Below are 25,557 nucleotides of genomic sequence, written 5' to 3'. Positions count from 1 at the left end.
CATCTTATTTACTTTTTAGAGTTTGCTTAAGTGACAAACTGAAGAGTGCCGAGTCAATTGTACAGCATTCAGTTTAGATTAATTGACAATGGCGTGTAATATTATCCAAGTGTCATGCATATCTGGTCGCTTTGTTCTTTGTTTCTTTATAAAGTACAAATGCAGGAACGATGTAAATTCATATGGATGGAGAAGTCTAGATGAGACCTTTATCCAGCAGTGTATATCAAATGGCTGTTAACGATTGTAGTAATGAATGTTGGGCGTACCAGTTCTAGTGTTTAATAAGAAGTTTACAATTTCATACTTTAGTACAATATCAAACTTAATATCAAAAAATGTACATTATACAAATTTTACAATTATTTGACGTATATATTGAGGGCGGGCTGGAGTGAGAAGTTTTTTGTAAATAGCAATAAATTATGTTCCCTGTGCATACTTTCAGTGATCATATTGTTTTGTCATCTTAATCTTAGGGTTTTATTTATTTACCGTATTAACCTCGTATTCATTTGTGGAAAATAACAATACATGTAGTAGGATCTATAGGGTTCTCATAACAGTATTCAGAATTTAAGAAATGTTATATTCTTTAAAAAGGATCCATATTTTTTGTATTTTATTCCCTGACTGAGTCGTAAAGATAACAGTGTAGAGGGAAATAGCTTTGTCTCTAAGACAACGAAAGTAATTCACACGATATTTTAAAACTGGCTGACGTTTGTTCTTGAAATCTCGATTTGAATAGTGCGGGCAAGCTCCTATTGGCGCGGCGTTGGCAGGCGGATCACTAGCTATATGCGGTGCTACGAGCTACGTGATTGGCCTACTGTGAAATCACTTGTGATTCGTGGATGCACTGTGTTATGTTGGTTTGTGTGCTGATGGATGGTGCTGCGGGTTTGTGCGTGTTCCTTGTGTCGGTCCGGGTGTGTATGAGATTTGGAAGTATAGGTTTTTTACACTTGCGCTGAATGCAATCTCAGTATTTCCGTAAGTAATTGCCTTTGCGTGTTTTTTTGTTAATATTAAATATTATTACCATTAGTACCAATCGGTTCATCTTCGGTGTATCAAATTAGCGGCACAATAATATCTTGTTCCTCCTCTTAATACCGGCATTTATGTTTTTTTGCCTTTCAACTATCAAAACATTTGGCTGAATATTTAGGTACATGAGTATCTCACATGAAAACAGTTGTTTCTGGACTTTCATACAGCATCCATTAAGTAATGGACCTCGTTTGAATTGTGGCCATGTCGGAGGCTTGTCAAACGAGTTCGCCAACAGGCAATTTTAACTTCCTTTCTACTTTTCTATCCCTTTGTTTGTTGGCAAGTGTACGAATTACATGCTTTTTAATTTGTCTTAGTCAGAAGCATTATACAAAAGTTTAGAAATAGTGCATAAAATGCATAAAACACATTTAAGTCCCGTCGGCATTTTAATAAGAGCTGCTATGTGTTACAGAGCTGTCTTAAAAGCATTGTTTTCTTCGTCTCTTAATAAGATAAAAGTAGAGACTCATAACAACAGTCGTGACCACTGATATTTCTGGAAATTTTTATGAGTAAGCCTGCTATGGCTGACGTTCTATAGTGCACAATATTTTACGAATTATAGTTATCAGATGAAAGATTGCTCTAGCCCTTGCTTGTTCTGCTTTTAGTACTAACAATATTTTACATTAAACTTTTGTTATATGTGACTACTAATCGCGCTACATTTCAGGCGGAATTCACGCAGAATTAAAGATTTAGTGGTGTTATTTCCAAGTAGTAGTAGATATTATTTGTTACGTCGTTAAGAAATATCGGTTTATGAAAAAGAGAACAAAACGGTACCCTATGTCATTGGGACTGCTGACTTGCTGCCATTGACAAATTTTAGTGTTCCCGTTTCGGATTACAGGTTTTATTGAGTGTATAACAGTGTTTGTCAGTAATGAAGTTAAGAAAATCGGTGTGGGCACTTCGCTTGTAACGTAATCAATACGGAAACGGCGTAGTTTGTTTAGTCATTGTTTCCGTGCTTCCAAAATCAAAAGCAGTAACAAAGATTTCCTAGTTCTCTAAATAGAGTTTTAACAGAATCGTGTGACAGTGATTCTATACTATTGGCTTTCTTGCTTCATGATTGAATTTGTGACACAATGGAAATATTGCATCATTCAGGGCCTTTGTGCTTTCCTGTATTGTGTTACTGCTTAGTAGCTATGATGATTAGGGTTTTGAAATACATACATAGGTTGGCCTAAATTTTGCCCTAGTTCTGTAGTATTTACAGTTTTCCTCAGAGTTTTTGTTAGGCCTAGTGAATGTATGTTGGACAATTTGTAAATTGTTCGGAAACACAGTACACATTGTAAACGTTAGGTGGCATCTGGCTAAATGGTCCAGAAATGTGCTACACATTGGGTGCTTTGATCTTTCGTGTGATACTCTTATGGTGAGTACCGGTATTCATTACCTCAGCAGTGCCGGCGTCCCTCCCCCCCCCCCCCCCCCTTCATCAGAGTTATACTGGTCTCCCATGTGTTCTAATGATGGACTATTTATTTTGTTTGAAGTGACACGTTATTAAAGTTAGACAGTCTATGTTTGAAATGGTTTATTGATAAAGTTTCACTTACTTTCAGGGTCTTACGTGTATGAAAGGTACAACATAAAGGTGCATAATGAACCGAAGGAACAGAAACAAATCGCACTCTGATCGTGGCAAACCAACATTTAAGGCCACAGCCAAAGCTAAGGCATTCTCGCCTAGGAAAACCAGATTATCAAAGAATGACAAAAAGAAACTTGTTGAGGCTGTTAAAGTAGAAGTTGCAGAAAGCTCAAAGTCAAAGCCTAAGGAAAAGAAACGGGGGAATGCAACTACTCAGAATACAATGAATTTGAGGTTAACAGAACATGGAGCTGGAATAACGGAGTATATCAGCAAACACGAAGGTTTTAGTGCAATTATCAAACAACGGTACTCAGATTTTCATGTTAATGAAATTGATTGTGATGGAAATGTTGTGACATTGACTACCTTAGAGGCACCAGAGGCTCCAGGTAAACTTTTCTGTTCTTGATTTTGCCGTAGTTTCTTGAAGTGCATGCAGTTTATAGTTGCATATGTATAAGCATGTGCTGTCCTGGCAGATGCGAAGTCAGTGAATTTCTTAATTAATTTTAGGAGTATAGTCTTGTAAAATTACAGATCGTTCTTTTTTATCGCACAGTGAAATTTTGAAAGCAGCAGGTAAGAAATGTTCTTATTTTTCTTTAACTAACGTCTCTCTCTCTCTCTCTCTCTCTCTCTCTCTCTCTATCTCTGTGTGTGTGTGTGTGTGTGTGTGTGTGTGTGTGTGTTGCTATTTATTTTTTGGAATGCTTTTATAGCTAATGTAATTTAGTTTTTGGCTCAGATCTCTTATCTTTCCTTTTTTGTGTTCTGGGTGTAGTCTTTAGTATGAAGATTGTATTTTTGGTGGTTTTCCTTGTTTCTGATCTCATTGATCTTCTTGGCATCTTGTTCATAACTTACTTATGTGGTTTGTTCCAATGTGGTAGAAATGTACTGAAAGTACAGCAGATATGAGCATGTTATTGTTGTCTATGAATACTTTATTATATTCACTTGTTACAAGCAGAGATAAAGTTGTTAAAATTATCTATGATACAAATGCAGTACTATAATTGTAATTATGCAGTTTTTTTCTTCAGCAAATGTGTCATTGAATGTTGTTCTGTGTGAGAAACAACTAATGATATTCAGATATTTTATTGAATAAGGACAGTAATATTTACCTTAACACATTGTGAATTATATCCATATAAACTGTAAGGGATGAAAATTGTAATTTGTTGATCAAAGCTATTACAAATAAAGAATATTTTATAACCAATTGTGTTAATTTGGTTTATGACACACCAGAAAATCCCATGAGATTGCATGTAATGTCCCTGCAAATGCAACATGCCACTTTTCTTTTAGAGAGAGGATCACATTAAATTTATAATAACTGTTTCTTCATTTCAAATACAGAAGTAAGGGGCATAATTATTTAGAAACACAACTTGGAAATGTTACAGCCCTTTTGTATGTGCTTCTGTATATAATCTGAAATGTCTCAAAAGTATTTTATGTTGGTTGTTCATTGTGAATACCATTTGTGGGTGAGGGGAGATAACAGAACTAGGGGTTTCAGATGGTATGTCTGAAAAACAAGTATTAACAGGAGGTAACTTTCCAAAGTGTCAGTATTTCTTCGTATAATTGCCATCGAGCTTCAAAGTGCAACAGCCCATTGAACATCAGTTTTCACGATAATTACATGAACCACTATGTAGAAAAATAATCCCTGTGAATACTCCAAACTGAAGACTGAATGTTGTCAAAGGATATTGCATCTCTCTAGGCTTCTGTGTAATTGTTGGTAATAATCAGGAGGTGGTTTGAATGGAGACTTACAAAAGAATAAAATTTTTCTCTTTTCTGAGAACACCAGCTTGAGTTATCACTTCCAGGGTATATCTAGTACCTTCAGCTCTGGATTTTGCGAAAAGATTAAAGTGTGCTGGGTTCTTGCAGCTTGACAAATACATATATGGTAATTTTTATGTTATTGGAAAATATTGGAATACAGACCATGGATATTAATTCTCCTTACATTGAACATAGAAGCTGATGATTACAGTGTGTAAAATTACACAGTGAAGTAAAAATAAGGTTTTCAATATGATGAAAAAGAATAAAAAACTATTCAACTGCTATGACATTTTCTTTGTTGTTTATTAAAGTTGGAATTAGGCCTTGCATTTTTTTCCACAGCAGTTAATGCTTATTTGTCTCTGTATATTTCAAGGCAAGAATCTAAATTTGTTTATAACTGATTAAAACTTTTATTTTTAGTCTTATGCAGATTTTGTCAGGTTTAAATTAATTTGCTCATTTTTGTTTTGTATATATTATTTTGACAAATTTTTCCACACTAGCTCCAGCTGTCCAGCAATATTCTTCCCCCTACCTCCCCCTTTCCCCCCTCCCCATGCTGTCATTCCTTTTTATGCTGTCAGTTGTTTGCGAGGGAATGTAGTGTAACAGGTTTTTCATTTGGATGTTTTTTTAAGCTCTGGTATGGTAAGTGCCATTCCTCTTTCAAGAGAAAAACTGGGCAGCTTTCTTTAGTGGCTACTGCAAAATAAGTTATGACTGACAGAATGGTATTCATGTTGAAATTTGCAGTTGCATATCATTATTGGTACTTGATCTTGTCTGAATCTCTATATTCTTCTAAGTAGTTTTGTTTTTATTTCATAATGTTGCTAATATACTGTGTGTCATCTCCATTGTATGTGATCAATACCTTCAGAGGAATAGGAAATGTAGTCTGGATTTCATCTGCCATAGTGTGAAGGTTACAAATTAATTTTTGGCTGTCTATCCGGTGGTTTTACTTCGATATGGCATCTAGTGTTCCTGTGATTTGACGTATTTGTACTTAGGATTAACATGGGCACTGATAACCTAGCTGTTGAATATTAATAAAACACACACACACAGCAGTGAACAACTTGGTAATTTCCTGCGTAACATACAAATTGAAGTAAAGAGAGAGAGAAATAAATGTGACTTCATCTGATTAGTGTCCTCATCAGCTGCTTGTGAAGACAGATAAAATGGAGTGAAATGTGAAGAACTAAACATCATTTTGTTAATGATTTACATACATTTTTCAGCCAATAAGGTGCAGACAATATGTGCAAAATTTAATAATTTTACATGCAGTTTTCTTTTCATTTTAGGAATTTGTCGGGGTTGTTTGGTATGTAATACTTTGTATTTATTTTTCAACATCTTGTACTTGGATGTATTTCCATACTTCAATGTACAAATTAATGGCTGACATATCTGACATTGTTTATTATCGCATAATTTGTAGTACTGTGTTTGAAATCTGTTTTCTTGAACGACTTAACTTGACTATTTGCATTTTGCTTAGTTGCTGCAGCAGCAGAGACAAAGGAAGACATAGATGATTATCTCAAAACAACACTTTCTGAAGAGCAATATAAAACATTGATGGAAATCGTTGACTCTAATGGTGAGGAAGTTGAAATTGAGGTAAGCTTACATTGTGACTTTTTTAAAAGAAGGTTGCAGAAATTGTATCGCCAATTTCACAGGCCACTGCTATTTTGTACAGGCTTTCTACAGTACAATATACGTTTATGGAAAGTCTCTTGCTTGTTGTTGACTTCTACCAGAACAGTTAATAAACTCATGTGAAACATTCAATTTCAGTACAACTTGATCCTGTGCAATGACTTCATGGCAAGTGGTGATGAACTGAACTGTGGTATTTGAAAGGATTGCCATGTCAGAAGTGTATTGCACTTGGTATAATTCATGAGTTAACTGCATCCTTGTAAGCTTCTAATAGCTCACTGTCTGTGTTAGTATGTCGCCAACTATTGTCACAGTAGCAGTAATGCCATTCCAGTCAATTTGTATAATGAAACTTAGTAGCAAGACTACCACTATCAGATGTCATGTTTTCATTTATATTTTATTATGGGAAAACTTGAGTGTGTCTGTTTGATAAGCCAATTGTTACTTCCTGTTTTGGGTTGGAAACTCTTGTCTGTATACTCCCTGCTCATCCCTAACTTACGTTGAAATTTATCGAACTTCTCTGTAATTACGTCTGTTGTTGACAGGCCACTGACATGAGCAAAGAAGACAGGCGCAAGTTGCACACTGCCATAGTAAAATGTGGAAAATCTCGTTTGATTAGCAACACTGTTGATAAGGATGGCAAAAAGTACATTGTTGTTAAGAGATCCAGTAAGGCAGGTATGTAAAGGAAGTATATTTTCTTTTAGGCCAGTTTCAGAACCTACTTTTGTAAAGGTGTTTACAAGTTAACCAACATGTCTTTGTAGTTGCCCCTTGTATACCTATAATGTTGTACTGTGCTGGTCAGAGAGTTTTTCAAAATAAATGCAACTGACTTTGAAATATTGAGTGATTCACCCTTTAAGGCAGCCATATATGTAACTGCATGCTCGACACACAGATACATGAAGCATTTTGTGCAAGTGTGCTTACACTGTCCCTGAGTAATTTTACGTGAACGTTATGACTGTTGAAGCTGCTTGATGTTTGTTTTGATTTTCAGTCGTGCAAGCTTGTGCAAGCATACCAAAGTACATAGGTTTAAGTGTGCGTACCAACAATATGAGGCAGTCTTAATAGTGGCATTATTTCAAGTGACACGAAGTAGGTCAATCACAAATTGCCAAAAACGTTTGTTCACTTATATGAAAGCTAGCTAAGTTTCAACAGCATTATAATGAAACCCTGTCATAAGGCAAAAACAGATACTGAATATATCTTACTTTTAATAAGATACTAGACAAACTACCTTGTCATAGGCAAACATTATTTAGAAGATAAATTCACCCAGAACCAACTGGAGGAGAGAGAAAGTCGCTGATATTTATCAGTCAAGGACAGAAGGATATGAAGTACACAAGTCAGCTCTCAAGTATTACAGATGGTTAGCTGTAATCAAGGCATAACAAAGACTGCTAACTTGTGTGGTTTTGACCAAAAGGCGTTATTCAAAAATAGATAACATACACATTCAAGCCGGCGCAAGTTACACACAACCACTCTTGGGCGACTGAGTCCAGTCACACTGGACTCGCATTCGGGAGGACGGCGGTTCAATCCCATGTCTGGCCATGCTGATTTAGGTTTTCTGCGATTTCCCTAAATCGCTCCAGGCAAATACCGGGATGGTTCCTTTGAAAGGGCACCGCCGAATTGCTTCCCTGGCCTTGCCTAATCCGATGAGACTGATGACCTCGCTGTCTGGCCTCCTCCCCCAAACAACGCATCAACCCATCCAGTCACAGTGGACAGTGACAGTTGTCTTGTGTGTATGAGTTGTACTTTTGTGAATGTGTGTGTTTATTTTTTCTATGTTACAAGACTTTTTGGCTGAAAGCTCAAATGTTCAGCAGTCTTTTTGTTGTGCCTATCTGCATCTTAGTGTCTCCTGAATATGGTGAGTTGCAAGCTATCCGTTTCATAGTATTTGTCAGGTGTGTAGATACTTCATAGCCCCATGTGGATGTGAGAAATTGTAATAATACTGTCAGTCTTCTGTGTGGCATAACAACTTCCCAAATTATTGTGTCCTTTTTAACCCAAGATTGATGTGAGTAGGTAATTGCAACATTTTTGTCAATCTTGAAATATTTCTACCAATCACATGTTTTCAGTTTGTTGTGAGTGATATCAGCCTTTACCCCACATTTGTTGCCTCTTCCCCCCTCCCCACCCCATGCCTGATGTGCTTGCGTACATGTGTGTGTGTGTGTGTGTGTGTGTGTGTGTGTGTGTGTGTGTGTGTGTGTGTGTAGGCGTGCGCATGCAAGTAAGCGCGCGCGCACACACACACACACACACACACACACACACACACACATATAGCCAGGTGAAACAAGCCACTTGTCTTCAAAGAACTCCCACTATTTGAAGTGCAAACCGATGCATATACAAGTGTGGTGCTTAGAGTATTTGTCCGTGCTTGAACAAATCGCTTGACTATACAAGCCTGCAGCTACAAGTGTGGCTTTATTTACATAAGGCTTATCTAAGTCAATTTGTAATTATAAGGTTTTGGTTGGCGCTTGTGTCCTGAAATACAGAGCAAATTATGTAAAGTTTCAGCTCTCCTCAGTATTCATACTGTTAAGACGTCAGCACTGAGTGACAAATTTCCAAAGTACTGCTGTGCTGAGACTAAGTTTGGTGAATATCTTTTTCTCACCAAAGGAGTTCTTGGGCAATTTCTTGTCAGTTAGTGCTAACATCTTAACATTCTGAAAAATGACGTGGGCTCAAACCTGACAATTTGTTTCGCGTTCCAGGAAGCAAGCACTATACAACGCCTTATAATTACAATAATATGTACTACTAGTCTTGCTCATAGAGTGTGCAGTTGACACAACAGTTTAAGCACTTGTTTTGCAGCTAAAAATCTCATGCAAATTGTGTAGTTACTACAGTTTGAGCCTAGGAGACAGTTTTGAAAGATGTGTTCAGTCATTATGGGCTGCTGTCAGGCTCGATATACATAACTTTTTCATTGCAAGTATTTTAAATTCCCATTCTTACACTGCCGCTAAGTGTCTATAAAATGTTTTTAATTAAGAATTGTCTCCAAGAATTAGATCATTTATTATAGTTGTGAGGTCAGGGGAGACATATGGCACAGGTAAGTGCGGTAAGTCTCCCCTGACATGTGATTCTGGGTGACTCTCCTAAATCTATCTCTTCCCCTAGAAGTCTCTAGTCCTTTTCCTTCACCCCTCTTCCTTCCCTTTCAACCCTCACGCCTGAACAAGGAGCCAATGGCCCCAAAAGCTTGCCTAATTACGACTTTCTTTCACATGTTTGTTCTGCCTCTGCTTGGTGAGTACATTTTTTATCTATCCAGTTAAATTACTCTTACAAGTTAATATGTTAAAAATCTTTGTTTTTGTGCAAGCTGTCTTAAGATCCTTAATGACCATTAAGGATTATTATCCAATTTTTTGGAAGATGCCTTTGACATTTTCTACAGTATGGTTATAAAGCGAAATATAAAGTGTGTTCAAATGAAAAGGTATGAAATGTAACAACCAAACAGGCTGAAATTTACATACCTTGCTTTAGGGTAATCTAATGAGACATCTTGGGATATGCGTTTAGTGTCATCATCTGCCCCTAAAAAGAAAAGTGCCCTCAGCATGCAAGGTGAAGCTCACTGTCTTTTTCAGTGCCCAAGGACTAATACTCAGTGAATTTCTCGAACAAGGAAAACCCATTAACAATGATGGAGTCAGTGTGCTCCATTATAACATGTGTCTACACGTCTCCAAGGTTACACAGTTTAATGATCAAGTTCAGTGGGAGCAATTTGAGTACCACCCTAAAGCCCAGACTGTGACTTTTAATATGTTTCATCCACTAAAAACAAACTCAAAATGAAGCACTTCAACTTGGACAACAAACTGGACACGTTGTGGAGGATTGACTCCCATTACAGCCACAGAAATTGTGAGACTGGGGAATCATTTGGCTCATAAACAGTGGGATAGTTGTGCTCGGGTCTGTGATGATAACTTTTGAATAAAGACATCAGTTATGCCCACAGTGTTGTTTGGTATCTCTTCTTTTGAACATCCTTCATACCATGGACATAGTATGCTTCATGATGTGCCATCTAATGGAGCAATTGTAGAAACACAGTGATATTACTGAGCATTTATGTCTGTCTGTCTGTAGAATTTTGTAAGGTTTGTTCTGTTCTTTGTGTCTGAACACACACATAATATCCTTAGGATGTTAACTGCGCGTGTTTAGTACTCGCTTCAGTCAATTTTCCATGCAGCACAACCCAGCAAGTAAGGGCAATGTGCAGCTGTTAATAGATTACATGGCCTGCTCAAAAGGGTTTGGCTACACAGTGATGCTCTAAAGCCCTTACTATTCCTCAGTGTGCCGAATCCATTCATTGCCTTGTGTTGGTAGAGAGAAAGTGAATGATAAAATATCCAACGAGTTATAACAGCTTTATTTATGCTTCTAGCATAAAAAAAATTGGGTGTGGTGGACTGATGAGTATTAACAGATAGTTTTGGCAGCACTCCTGATTTCTTAGCAGCAATATTCACTAAAATTGTGATTATTTACGGCACAATGTCATTGGACTAATTCAATCACATTATTATTAAAAGTCTTAAAATCTTCGCATATCATACCTCTTAATTCACAAAATCACAGTCTGAAATTTGGTGAATTTGTGGCGCACATGCTGCCCAAACAACAACCTAGAAAGACAAGGATCAGCGGCCAAAGCTCCTGTGCTCTGCTGAACATGATTTCTTATAGACTCTGTCACATGACTACCACTGCTTTACTTCTGACCACCACCAATACAAATTTATAATAATTTAAGAGTTCATCTAATTACTTTACGATAAAATATAATTTGTATAATTTCAGGGAACTTTTTTAGTATTTCGCATTTTAACAAATACTTGTAACGTCACATCCTAAAATAACTTTGTTGCATGAAGTCTTGATCAAATTGCAAATAATTTTGAGTTTAGTTGCTCAGTTGGACCCTTCAGACAGAAAACGGTAAATATCAAAAAATGGAGTTTTTGTGTTACAGATTCTGTTCCATTCCACATCAAGTATTGTTCAGATTTGTACTCTAGCCAATAACAAACATTTATGGGCTATCTAGTGCAACATACAATACTTTTTCTTCCTTTAGGAAGCAGTACCACCACTTGTTTAAATGTCCATTCAATTTTCACAGAAGGTAACAAGTAAATGTGACACTTGATGTATTGACTGACAAGAGGCTGCTGGTGGACGCAGCAGAGGTATACGCTTGATGCTATGTGCACAGCTGTCATGTGCTTCACTATATGTGGTTCAGTACTGTGCATTAATTTGTATTTCTTTATAAAGTTGACATTACTTAACATGGACTTTGTTTTTTGCAACTTTACAAACCATCCAAAAATATTCTGTACTGGACAGAGTGGAGTGTGTTGCGACAGAGTGGAGTGTGTTGCCGCTGGCAGGCATAGTGCGTTAGACATGGTCCTCTGCCTGCTGGCGGACTCGCAGTAGCCAGTGTGTTAATACAAAAAATGGTAACAGTATTGCACCTATTGGAGTAATCTGACAGGTAGCAATACTTTTCAAAATAAGATATTACTTGTAAATCATTAAAGTCTGTGCGTTAATGAGCTTAATACTGAAGAAGTAGTAGAACATGCAATGTTATTAATATGGTGACCGATGTTCCTCAATAGCAATTTAATCTTGTAGTCTCTTGACAAAAATTGTTTGGGTTGTTACTTAATTATTGGGTTTGTTGCTAAATTAAATGTTAACAGATGCAACACCACTGAGTTAAAAATTTGGTTCAAGTGTACATTTATTATTGGTAACACATGATTTCCAGCTTCTGTTGTCAATTCTGTTTATATTTCACAAATACCAGACTAGTACAGACACTTTTTTAGTCTTTATCAGTGGCAACATAATTTTGTAAGCAGTTCAATAAGAACCCCAGCACTTGAGTCTTTGAAGCGTATGCGAAGCACACCCACCCCATCCCTGCACACGCGCCACAAGGCAGATAATTCAATGAAATATCAAATTCTCTCGATACACACCAACTCGAGTACGCAGTAGTAAAGCTGCTGTATAAAAAAGTAGAAAGGGATAATGTAGACAATTTTAGACTTATTTCTATGCCATCAGTGTTTGCTGAAATTGTCGAAAAGTTTGTCTGTGTAAGGGTAATTGATTATTTTACTCCACACAATTAGCTATCAGATATGTACAGTTTGGTTTTATAAGTGGTGTAGCAACTGAAAATACTATATTCTCTTTCTCTGAGATACTGGATGGATTAAACAAAAGGTTTCGAAAGCCAGGCATCTTTTTGGTTTAAACTAGGACGTTTGATTGTGTTGGTCGCAAAATATTCCTCCAGAAGTTTGACCATTATGGAATATAGGAAGTAGCTCACAATTGGTTCACTTCTTACTTCAATAACAGACAGCAAAATGTCGTTATCCTGGGTTGAGAATGGCTATGATGTGGGATCTGAACGGGGCGCAGTCATATGGTGGGTGCCCCAGCTATCAGTGCTGGGGCCACTCCTGTTCCTTATTCACAAAGGTTGTTCAATAAGTAATGACCCACACTTTTTTAAAAGCCATTAATATACATAGACAAACATCCTTATTGGTGTTTCACATTTGAAGTTTGTTCTGCGCGCTGGAGAAGTTTCGAACCATTGTGGCAGATGGTACAGCCATAGTACATTCTCAAAATGGTGTCTACATGAGACTCAAGTTAAAAGCAGCATGCTGTTAGTGAATTCTTGTGTGCAGAAAAAGAAACCATGGTGAACATTCATAAACGTTTGTGTGCAGTGTATGGCGATGCTGCAGTCGAGAGTACAGATGGGTGATGGGTAAAGAAAGTTGCAGCCTCAGGAAATGCAGAAACAGAGCTCCATTACCAGCCCCGCTCAGGACATCCTGTCTCACACACACTGCCCCAGACATGCTGAATCGTGTGCATGCCATTATTCGTGCCAACCGGCGCGTCACAACTCGACAATTGGCTCTACAGTTGTCAGTCATGCAGTGAAAACATGGCTATGCCTACAGGACAAGAGCTTTTACCAGCAGGGAATACATGATCTTCCACAATGTTGGTGTACGACCATAGAATGTGATGGAGACTACATAGAAAAATAGGACATGGATAAAATATGTTGATGCATATTGTCACCAAATTCTGACTCTGAACAATACATATGTTTTGAGAAAAAAGGTGGGGCATTACTTACTGAATGACCCTTGTATATAAATGATATGCCCTCAAGTATTCAGGTGATTCTAAAATTTTTCTGTTTGCTGATAATACTAGCCTGATAAAGGAAGTTGTGTGCAGCATTGGCACTATTTCAAATAGCGCAGTTCATGACAAGTTTGTGGCTTGTAGAAAATAAACTAATCCGAAATCAAATATTTTTGGCTCGGAAACGGGCAGTTCAGGCAGTAAGTGGTGTAAGTTCACGAACCTCTTGTTGACCCTGGTCACCTGTCGGGGTATTCTGACAATGGCCTCTCAATATATAATAGAGGGAAACATTCCACATGGGAAAAATATATCTAAAAACAAAGGTGATGTAACTTACCAAACAAAAGTGTTGGTATGTTGATAGACACACTAACAAACGCACACACACACACACACACACACAATTCAAGCTTTCGCAACCCACGGTTGCTTCATCAGGAAAGAGGGAAGGAGAGGGAAAGACGAAAGGATGTGGGTTTTAAGGGAGAGCTTGAATTTTGTGTGTGTGTTTGTGCTTGTTAGTGTCTCAAAGTTGCTGTGACTTACCACATAATTCAAGCTTTCGCAACAAACTGTTGCCTCATCAGGAAAGAGGGAAGGAGAGGGGAAGACGAAAGGAAGTGGGTTTTAAGGGAGAGGGTAAGGAGTCATTCCAATCCCGGGAGCGGAAAGACTTACCTTAGGGGGAAAAAAGGACAGGTATACACTCGCACACACGCACATATCCATCCACACATACAGACACAAGCAGACAGATGAGGTGACTTACCGAACAAAAGCGCTGGCAGGTTGATACACAAACATACACACAAAATTCAAGCTTTCGCAACAAACTGTTGCCTCATCAGGAAAGAGGGAAGGAGAGGGGAAGACGAAAGGAAGTGGGTTTTAAGGGAGAGGGTAAGGAGTCATTCCAATCCCGGGAGCGGAAAGACTTACCTTAGGGGGAAAAAAGGACAGGTATACACTCGCGCACATGCACATATCCATCCACACATACAGACACAAGCAGACACAGCAAATATGTCTGCTTGTGTCTGTATGTGTGGATGGATATGTGCGTGTGTGCGAGTGTATACCTGTCCTTTTTTCCCCCTAAGGTAAGTCTTTCCGCACCCGGGATTGGAATGACTCCTTACCCTCTCCCTTAAAACCCACTTCCTTTCGTCTTCCCCTCTCCTTCCCTCTTTCCTGATGAGGCAACTGTTGCGAAAGCTTGAATTTTGTGTGTATGTTTGTGTTTGTTTGTGTGTCTATCGACCTGCCAGCGCTTTTGTTCAGTAAGTCACCTCATCTTTGTTTTTTATATATAATTTTTCCCACGTGGAATGTTTCCTTCCATTATATATATATATATATATATAACAATATCAGCTTACTCCCAAGAATTAACAGCTTTCACTCAGTTAATACTAGGCAGAAATTAAATCTGCAATTGGATTGCACTTCCTTGACTCTTCTGCAGTTTTGCAGAAAGATGTGCAGTATACTGCTGCATCCATTTTCAGTGAGCTACCACAAGGATTCAAAACTGAAGAGTTTCCTCATGGGGCACTCCTTCTATTCTGTGGAGGAGTTCCTCGAAAAATTAAGCTGATTCTTGTGTTACGCATCTACATCTACGTGATTACTCTGCTATTTACAATAAAGTGCCTGGCAGAGGGTTCAGTGAACCACCTTCAAGCTGTCTCTCTACTGTTCCACTCTCGAATGGCATGCGGGAAAATGGGCACTTAAGTTTTTCTGTGCAAGCCCTGATTTCTCTTATTTTATCATGATTATCATTTCTCCCTATGTAGGTGGGTGGCAACAGAATGTTTTCGCAATAAGAGGAGAAAACTGGTGATTGAAATTTCATAAGAAGATCCCATTGCAACGAAAAACGCCTTTGTTTTAATGATTGCCACTCCAATTCACGTATCATGTCTGTGACACTATCTGCCCTATTTCGCGATAATACAAAACGCGCTGCCCTTCTTTGTAATTTTTCGATGCCATTCGTCAGTCCCACCTGATGTTGATCCCACACTGCACAGCAATACTCCAGAATAGGGTGGACAAGCATGGTGTAAGCAGTCTCTTTAGTAGACCTGTTGCACTTTCTAAGTGTTCTGCAAATAAATCGCAGTCTTTGGTTTGCTCTACCCACAATATTATCTATGTGATCATTCCGATTTAGGTTATTTCTAATTGTAATCCCTACGTATTTAGCTGAATTGACAGCCTTCAGAATTGTGTGACTTACCGTGTAATCGAAATTTAGCTTATTTCTTTTAGTACTCACGTGAATAACTTCACACTTTTCTTTATTCAGGGTCAATTGCCAGTTTTCGCATCATACAGATATCTCATCTAAATCATTTTGCAAGTCGTTTTGATCCTCTGATGACTTAACAAGGCAGTAAATGACAGCATCATCTGCAAATAGTCAAAGACGGCTATTCAGATTGTCTCCTATGTCATTAATATAGGAACAATAGAGCGCCTATAACACTTCCTTGGGGAAAGTTGGATATTACTTCTGTTTTACTCAATGACTTTCCGTCTATTACTACGAACTGTGACCTTTCTGACAGGAAATCACGAATCCAGTCGCACAACTGAGGCTATGCTCCGTAGGCACTCAGTTTGGTTGGAAGACGCTTGTGAGGAACGATGTCGGAAGCCTTCTGGAAATATAAAAATATGAAATCAATTTGACATCCCCTGTCAATGGCACTTATTACTTGATGAGTATAAAGAGCTAGTTGTGTTTCACAAGATCGATATTTTCTGAAACTGTGCATACTGTGTGTCAATAAATTGTTTTCCTCGAGGTACTTCATAATGTTCGAATACAGTATATGTTCCAAAACCCTACTGCAAATCGATGTTAGTGATAGAGGCCTGTAATTCAGCAGATTACTCCTACTTCCCTTTTTGGGTTTTGGTGCGACTTGAGCAATTTTCCAGCCTTTAGGTACGTATCTTTCTGTGAGCGAGTGGTTGTATATAATTGCTAAATATGGAGTTATTGTATTGTATCAGCATACTCTGAGAGGAACCTGACTGGTATACAATCTGGACCGGAGGCGTTGCCTTTATTAAGTGATTTAAGCTGCTTTGTTATACCAAGGGTATCTACTTCTGTTTGTCATCTTGGCAGTTGTTCTTGATTGGAATTCAAGAATATTTACATGGTCTTCTTTGGTGAAGGAGTTTCGGAAAACCGTGTTTAATAACTCTGCCTTGGTGGCACTGTCATCAGTGACTTCACCGTTGTTATCGCTCAGTTGAAGGTATTGATTGCGTCTTGCCGCTGGTGTGCTTTATGTATGACCAGACTCTCTTTGGGTTTTCTGCCAGATTTCGAGACAGAATTTCATTGTGGAAATTATTAAAAGCATCTTGCATTGATGTGCATGCTAATATCAAACTTCTATAGAACTTTGCCAATCTTGGGATTTTGCATTCTTTTAAATTTGGCGTGCTTTTTTCGTTGCTTCTGCAACAATGATCTGACTGGTTTTGTGTACCATGGGGGATCAGTACCATCACTTATTAATTTATGTGGTATATATCTTTAAATTGCTGTCGATACTATCTCTTAGAAAACGTTCCACAACTTTTCTGCTCTTACATGATCAGATTGGAAGGAGTGAAGACTCTCTCTTTAAAAGGCGTTAAGAGCATTTTATTAGCTTTTATAGATAGATATACTTTACGTTTCTTTTTGATGGTTTGAGGTGTTACGGTATTCAGCCTAGCAGCAACTGCCTTGTGGTCACTAACTTGTATTCCTCAGAATAATCACTATTTGTCCAGGATTATTTGTTGCTAAGAGGTCAAGTATGCTTTCGCAACCATTTACGCTTCGAGTGGGCTCATGAACTAATTGTTCCAAATAATTTTCTGAGAAAGCATTCAGTACAATTTCGGATAACGTTTTATGCCTGCCGCCGGCTTTAAACATATAATTTTTCCAGCATAACGAGGGTAGATTGAAGTCACCACTGACTTCAGTATGCCAGCAAGTGGTGTGTGTTGCTTAAATTGCTTAATTTATATGAAAATGATGATACTCAGTTGCCTAACATTGTTATCTGATTTTTAATCATAACTCTGCATAGTGTCTCGTAAACAAAATTACCTAGTCATAGATACCACCTGTTTGCATATTTTAACAACTTGCAAGTAAACATTTACACTCATCACATGTAACATTTTTCTTTCACAATATATCTTTGCCAGGAATATGTTTTATATGACACAGAGAAGTTGGATTACTCATTTCTTAACAAAATGATTTATCTCCCACTAAATTTTAATAAGCAGTGTTGTTGGCATTTGCTTGATGTCTGAAATGAAATTAACTTTTTTACAGGAAAGCAGGAGAGGCGTTCTGTGCCGTGGCCAGCAGATAGAGGTGGGGAGTATGTGTACTTTATTCTACACAAAGAAAATATGGACACCATGGAAACTGTTAACCTCATTGCAAGTAGACTAAGGTTTGTAGTTTTGGTGGGGCATCGTTTTGAACAACTATTTTAATTTAGCCAATTCTTAAGCTATAAAAAGAAGTAGGTGGAGGTCTGTGGTAATAAGTGAACTAAGAAGAATGCTAACTTACCAATTGACAGAAATGAAACTTTTCAGAATGTGTTAAGAACACAAATGGGAAAGGGAAGCAATGTTGCAGCTAAAATTTAAAGAAAGATTGCTCACTCCTATAGTAAATGCTGGCAGAGATAAATAAGAATGTTTTGACATTACAGGTTTCATATCAGATAACCCTCGTGATACCCGTGTACTCAAGAAATCTATAAGTTAGTAGGAAAGTAATTGAATTTGCCTGTAATATTCAAATCAGAAGATAAGTGAAGGAATGACAGGTAAATTCAGGATCCTAGTAAGGTGTTGCTATTGTATGTGACTATAATTTAAAAAATAGAATTCAATGTATTGCTGCTATTCATGTGAATATTTTTATTCCCTCATCTCACAGTTATAAAATTACTTAAAACTTCTTATTCTATATCATTCCATGTTTCTTGTATTATCTAGTGGCTAGTGTTGTTGCCTGTGGATTACAGGGTCCTGGTTTCAATTCCTGACCGGGTTGGGGATTTTCCCTGCCCGGGGACTGGGTGTTTGTGTTATCATCATCATCATCATCATCATCATTCGTGACAGTGGCTAGACTGGATTGTGAAACAAATTGGACTGTGTCAAAAGTCGAACTTTGTACGGGCACTGACTACCGCGCAGTTGAGTGCCCCACAAACCAAACATAATAATCATTTTTGTATTATAGTCTTGACTATTGTGGGACCTATCGTTCAGAGTTAATATACTTTCCTGGAATCACCTAATCACCACTCCAATTTGTAGTTCTAAGCAACTCTCATCTGATTTTCCTTGTGATCTACTTTTGACACAAGACACCTTTTATTCAAAGAAATCAGTGCTTGCTTATACTGTATTTACTCGAATCTAAGCTGGACTCGAATCTAATCTGCACCTGAAATTTGAGACTCGAAATTCAAGGGAGAGAAAAGTTTTAGACTGCACCTCCAAATCGAAACAAAGTTGGTCCGTTGCAACATGAGACACAATTTAGGTCGAATGGATGAAGATACAGCTACAGTAGTTTGGTTCGAGTGATAAGCTTAGCAGTTAATTTTTACCAGGTAGCCATTGCTACGCATCAGGCACTCCATCCGTGTTTGTATGGGTACCCTTCCTTTGTCACGTGCTTCGTCTGGTTTGAATCGATTGCTTAGTTTGCTTTGATCTGATAAGTGCCGCTCTTTGTTATAGGTGTTTACGTCACTCTAAGCTGAAAATGGATTATTGTACTGTGTCATGCATTGTTTGTCGCATTCGGATAATGAGTGTTTTATGACCTGTTGCCGCTCGCTGTCTCATTAGTGAAACAATGGCAAGAGACTGCTGTTTGTTGTTACTTCCACTGCTGCTTTCTTTGATAATGATCAACAAGAACCAAAAATAGACTGCATGTGATAGAAGATGTTCTGAACGAGCGAAAATTTTTCTCCATTTGAAAATCTTTGCAGACGCCTCTTTAGTAAATTACATTCTGCACAGAAATCTTAGATTTAAAAATATAGTCAGTTGCCGTGCTTCATTTCTGACTGTATCACTATTCAGCATAAGAATAATACGAATATAAACATGACATGATATGTTTGTTCTTCCGTGTTTGCTGTTGTCTAACTCCAGTTTCGTAGTTTATTAGGCAGACAGGATTTAAATGAGATACAGCAAACATGAAAGAATACATGGCGCAATGTTTACATTCGTATTATTCTTATGGTGAAGAGAATACTGCATGTGATTTAAGATTCATAAAAGTTCCTATTAGCAACCATCTCTTGTCACAGGTAGGAAAAAATTCAGAACGTAGAGTTGGCCATATTGACATACATCCCAAACAGTCTTACCAGTCGGATTTTCGTAGAGGATTTTTAGTGATGACTTCAAACGAAGAATGTGTTGTCTTCAGTCCGTAGACTGGCTTGATGCAGCTCTCCACGCTTTTCTATCCTGTGCAGTGCAGAGTAGCAACACTTATAGAATAAGAATGAAAATTACTTAGAAATTAAATGCTGAAATTTAAAATAAAATTTTATTATGTTTGTAATACATCTTATACGAAATGTTTAAAATATCAGTTATGTTTCTGAATCACTGTCACTCGATTCTTTGTTGCTCATGTCTTCATACAGAGCATTGTCCTCCATACCATCTAGTGCATTGGATATTGAACATTTTTAAAATGCTTGTTGCACAGTCTGATTTGGAACACACTTCCATGCATCATAAATCCATTGGCACACTTGCGACAAACTTGCACATTTTACATGTCCTTTTGGTATCAGTTGTCTGTCGCTTTTCGAAAGCCAGTCTGTGTACATGCGTTTAAGCTTGTCCTTAAATGGTTTACTCAAACAGAAGTCAAATGGTTGCAGAATTGATGTCATCCCACCTGGAATTACTGCCAAGTCAGTTTTGCTTTCCTCTAATTTTCGTTTTACTGCAGGTGTTGTATGGCCTGCATACGCATCAAATACCAACAGACTGTAAACCAAGCATTGTGCCAGGACGATGATTCCACACACACCTAATCCATTCCAGCAGCATGTCCTCCGAAATCCCCCCAGTTTCGTTTGCTCATGCAATTACAGTTTTTTGAAACACATCCGATTTCGGTAAAGTCTTTTGCTTGAAAACTATGAATGGGGGTAATTTATGTCTATCTGCTGTGCAAGCAAGCATGACGGACGTCTGCTGTTTTTCACCCCCTGATGTAAGAACACACTAAGTACCTGGGTGTTAAAATTACGAACAACTTCAGTTGGAAAGACCACGTAGATAATATCGTGGGGAAGGCGAGCCAAAGGTTGCGTTTCATTGGCAGAACACTTAGAAGATGCAACAAGTCCACTGAAGAGAGAGCTTACACTACACTCGTTCGTCCTCTGTTAGAATATTGCTGCGCGGTGTGGGATCCTTACCAAGTGGGATTGACGGAGGACATCGAAAGGGTGCAAAAAAGGGCAGCTCGTTTTGTATTATCACGTAATAGGGGAGAGAGTGTGGCAGATATGATACGCGAGTTGGGATGGAAGTCATTAAAGCAAAGATCTATTTACGAGATTTCAGTCACCAACTTTCTCTTCTGAATGCGAAAATATTTTGTTGACCCCAACCTACATAGGTAGGAATGATCATCAAAATAAAATAAGAGAAATCAGAGCTCGAACACAAAGGTTTAGGTGTTTGTTTTTCCTGCGCACTGTTCGGGAGTGGACTGGTAGAGAGATAGTATGATTGTGGTTCGATGAACCCTCTGCCAAGCACTTCAATGTGAATTGCAGAGTAATCATGTAGATGTAGATGTCTTTCTTTCCTTTGGTGTCAGCCATATAATTTGATGGCATGTCAAAATATACGGGAGTTTGGTCAGCATCTGACCTAGAAGGTGTTGCTTTTCTGTGTGCCGCCTAATTATGAAGCGCTGAAATTCCACAAGTCTTTCTTCTTAATTTTTCTGCAGCTTCTATGCAATTGAAGTTCGCCTCTCAAGTGAAAAACCCCAGCGCTTCATAAACAGATCAGTCCAGCTGCAACTAGCTTTAAAATTTCCAATATTTTGCTCTCTTGCAATTTCATATTCCTTAATTTTTTTAAATTTTGGCGTTCACAGGCGGGAATTTCTGACATTGTTCCTTGACAAATTCATTTAAAATCACTTCTAGTGCATGATACCAGCCACACTTTGGCCCACTAAATGCTTTCCAGCTACTTGAACATCAAATAATTTGTCTCTCTGCAGTCACTATCGCCTGACGTTGCTGTCATCAATCCTGTATCGCGGACCTGCAGTATGATTAGAACTTCGTTCTGCAAAAGAAATAACTCCCCTTTTGAATTTGGCACTGTAATGAAAGCGCTTCTGTAATAACACAGTTCACGTTTACGTCGCACTTCACTCAGCGTAGACCGGGACTGTGTCCTAGGCATGCCCGATGTTAACTGACTGGGTTGTTGTTGTTGTTGTTGTCATGCCGGCAGAGGTCGCGTCCGAATTCTCGCGTGCCCTCTGGTGGACAGGACTCTACTTGCGCCAACTACCGTCCGTGACGCGCCGTGCCAACGTGCACCTCCCGCGATCTTTCTGGTGGCTACTACACTCCTCCTCCTTCGGGGGGTGAAGCCACTGTGATCCACTGCGTCGGAAGGTGGAGCGTCGGGCAGGAGCGATGACCTCCACATCCATTGGATGGCCGGAGTCGAGGGGATCTGCCAACCCTCGAGCCGGAACCTTCGAATACGGCTGGAAGTGACCCACACGAAGAGGCCCCTGTCGTCCCACAACCGGAGCCCGGGACAGAACGGGCGACAAGCTGTCGAACTCCGGACCCTGTTCCACCCCGGGATGGGCAAGACCCAGTGGCGGGGACGAAGGGGAAGGGACGACCACAGGTGAACCAACCTCCTGAGAAACCGGGCCTGCTAGGGGGGCCGGCTCTCGCTGGGGCATCTCGAACGATGGCGACGCCAGTGCTGGAGCTACTGGAGGCTGCCAAGGCTGAGAACCATCGCAGTGCGGCAGAGGCACAGTGGGGAGAGGAGGCAACGTCCCCTGTGAAACCAACACAGGTGCTGGCAATGGGGAAGCCGGTGTCCTAGAGGGCGGAGGGTGGGTGCCCGAACGTGGACGTAGCTGATTTTGGTGACGACGTACCACCCGGGCCCCCGCCTGCAGGGTATAGAGCCGGCGGCCATTTCGGCGCAGGACCACCGCTGGGATCCAACGTGGATTGCGACCAAACCCACGGGCCCAGACCGACATACCCAGTGGAAAGCCAGGTACTCTGTTTTGTGAAGACTGGCGAGGACCAGGCCGGAGCAGGTGCAGCAGAGTCCTAGGTTGACGCCCATGGAGGAGCTCTGCGGGGCTGCGTTCTCCCATTGGTGTGGTCCAGTATGCCGTCAAGAAAAACGTCAATGCTTCCTCCGCAGGAAATTCGTGCACATACTTTTTCATCTGCGTCTTAAATGTGCGCACCATGCGCTCGGCTTCCCCATTCGATTGTGGATGGAAGGGGGGAGAGCAAACGTGCCGAATACCGAAGCGTCTACAAAAATCCTGGAAGGTCTGCGAAATAAACTGCGGTCCATTGTCTGAGACCAGGGTGATTGGCGGACCTTCCACAGAAAAGATTTTTGCTAGTGCCTGGATTGCAACTTCTGAAGTGGTTGAGGAGCAGCGAACCACATATGGGAATCGGGAATAAGCATCAATGACAATGAGCCAAAAACCGTTGAGAAACGGGCCCACAAAATCGATGTTAACACGTTCCCATGCTTGGGTTGCCGGCGGCCATGAAGAGAATGCTGCCCTGGGAGATGCTTGTTGGCTCGCACACTGGGAACAGGCAGCCACCAAGTGCTCAATTTCTCTGTCAATACCGGGCCAGTACACATGTCTGCGAGCCAAGGTTTTAGTACGGGAAACACCCCAGTGCCCCGCATTGGAACAGGCAGCCACCAAGTGCTCAATTTCTCTGTCAATACCGGGCCAGTACACATGTCTGCGAGCCAAGGTTTTAGTACGGGAAACACCCCAGTGCCCCGCATGTAATAACGTGAGGACCTCCCGTCGTAAACTTGCAGGAACAACCACGCGAGGAGCTGTATCATCGGTAGCCAGAAGAACGCCTTCCAAGACCGAGAGGCGGTCCCGTAGAAGAAAATAATTACGAAGAGGGTCCGAGGCCCGGCCCGGAGGGCGGGATGACCACCCCTGCTGAATGAGGCGAACAACTTGCCAGAGAACCGGGTCAGCTGCCGATTCCCTGGTGACTCGAGAACTAGTGATCGGGAAGCCATCAACCGCTTGGCGGGACGCCTCATCCAAATGAAAACACATAATCTCCTCTCGATCGAACGTAGGATCCGGGCCCACCAGAAGACGGGAAAGAGCGTCGGCATTGGCATGCTGTCCTGTCGGGTGAAAATGAATATCATAATGGTACTTAGAGAGGAACAAGGCCCAGCGCTGTAGTCTGTGGGCCGCCCTATCCGGAATCTGAGAGGCAGGGCCAAATAACTATATTAACGGCTTATGGTCAGCGATTAACTGAAACTTCGTGCCATACAAGAAAGGGTGAAACTTGGTAACAGCGTAGACAATGGCCAAAGCATCTTTTTCCACCTGGGAGTAATGGGCCTGCGCGGGACTGAGCGTTTTAGACGCAAACGCCAGTGGTTGCTCGGAACCATCTGCGTTGCGATGGGCCAGGACCGCCCCCACCCCATACTGCGAAGCATCTGTAGCCAGGACCAACGGCTTATGGGGATCAGAAGTAGCCAAACAAGGGGCTGACGTGAGGAGGCCCTTCAACGAGGTGAACGCTCGCTCGCATGCAGGCGACCAATCAAAAGGAAGACCCTTGTGCAGAAGGCAGTACAGGGGGTGAGCCATAGTGGAAGCCCTGGGAATGAACCGGTGGTAATAGGCTATCTTGCCTAAAAAAAGCTTGTAACTCTTTCAGCGAAGCGGGCCGAGGAAGGTTGATGATACCTTGGACCAAAATGCCTAGTGGCTGGATACCATGCCGAGAGATGGTGTAGCCCACATACTCAATGGATGGTTGAAAGAAGGTTGACTTATGCAGGTTGCAACGCAAGCCCACAGACCTGAATTTGAGAAAGAGGGTGCGTAGGTTGTGCAAGTGTTCCTTCGTGCTGCGGCCTGTGACAATTATGTCATCCAGGTAATTAATACAATGAGGAATTGTCGACGTGACATGCTCAAAATAACGCTGGAATATCGCCGGGGCACTGGATATTCCAAAGGCCAACCGCTGGTATTGGTAAAGGTCAAACGGGGTGTTGATGACCGCCAACCGTTTGGAGTCCTCATCAAGTGGTATCTGATTATAAGCGTCCGACAGATCGATTTTCGAAAAATATTGGCCTCCCGCCACGGAGGAGAACACATCAGCACGAGGCAAAGGATAGGTGTCCACCACCAATTGGGAATTAATGGTGGCCTTGAAATCGCCACAAAGACGTAATTTTCCCGAGGGCTTCCTTACAATAACGAGGGTCGAAGCCCACTCACTGGAAGAAATGGGAAGAACGACCCCTAGGGCTGTCAGCCGGTCTAGCTCTTCCTTTACCTGAGGGCGGAGAGCCAAGGGGATCTGCCTCGCTCGTAGAAAACGCGGGCGAGCCGACGCCTTCAACGTTAAGTGAGCTTCAAAATCTGATACACGCCCCAGGCCCTCCTCAAAAATATCTGGAAAGTCGGAGATCAAAGATTCCAATGATTGATAGGGAACGTCTTCGGAGACCAACTGTATGGTGTCAGCGATAGAAAAACCGAAAGCTTGGAAGGCATCCAGGCCAAAAAGGTTAGCTGAGCTCGCATCACTGACAACAATAAAAGTAATAGGCCAAGTGACTGATTTGTAAGTCACGTCGGTAGTGAATTGACCCAGTAGGGGAATGAACTGTTTGCCATAACCGCGTAGACGCTGGTAAACTGGCGCCAATGGGGGCGATCCAAGGTCGGAATAAGTTTGTGCATT

General features: G+C 40.4%; 1 protein-coding gene across 2 annotated transcripts in view; it reads left to right on the top strand.

The window, feature by feature from the left end:
- The first annotated feature begins 861 nt into the window (after positions 1 to 861).
- LOC124711314 overlaps positions 862 to 25,557 on the top strand; it is a 158,683-nt gene continuing 133,987 nt past the window's right edge. The window contains exons 1-5 of one of the 2 annotated variants that reach the window (XM_047241332.1): positions 862 to 996; positions 2,643 to 3,063; positions 6,006 to 6,118; positions 6,715 to 6,850; positions 17,817 to 17,940. In XM_047241332.1, coding sequence (XP_047097288.1) covers positions 2,682 to 3,063; positions 6,006 to 6,118; positions 6,715 to 6,850; positions 17,817 to 17,940 — 755 coding nt within the window. In that variant the 5' untranslated portion in view covers positions 862 to 996; positions 2,643 to 2,681. Of the gene's footprint in view, positions 997 to 2,642; positions 3,064 to 5,996; positions 6,119 to 6,714; positions 6,851 to 17,816; positions 17,941 to 25,557 lie in introns of both variants that reach the window. The other variant, XM_047241331.1, reaches the window with a different exon arrangement.

Source organism: Schistocerca piceifrons, chromosome 8, assembly GCF_021461385.2.
Source record: "Schistocerca piceifrons isolate TAMUIC-IGC-003096 chromosome 8, iqSchPice1.1, whole genome shotgun sequence".
Classification (NCBI taxonomy): domain Eukaryota; kingdom Metazoa; phylum Arthropoda; class Insecta; order Orthoptera; family Acrididae; genus Schistocerca; species Schistocerca piceifrons.
Note: the sequence above shows the minus strand (reverse complement) of the source record. Positions and strands in the feature narration are given on the sequence as shown.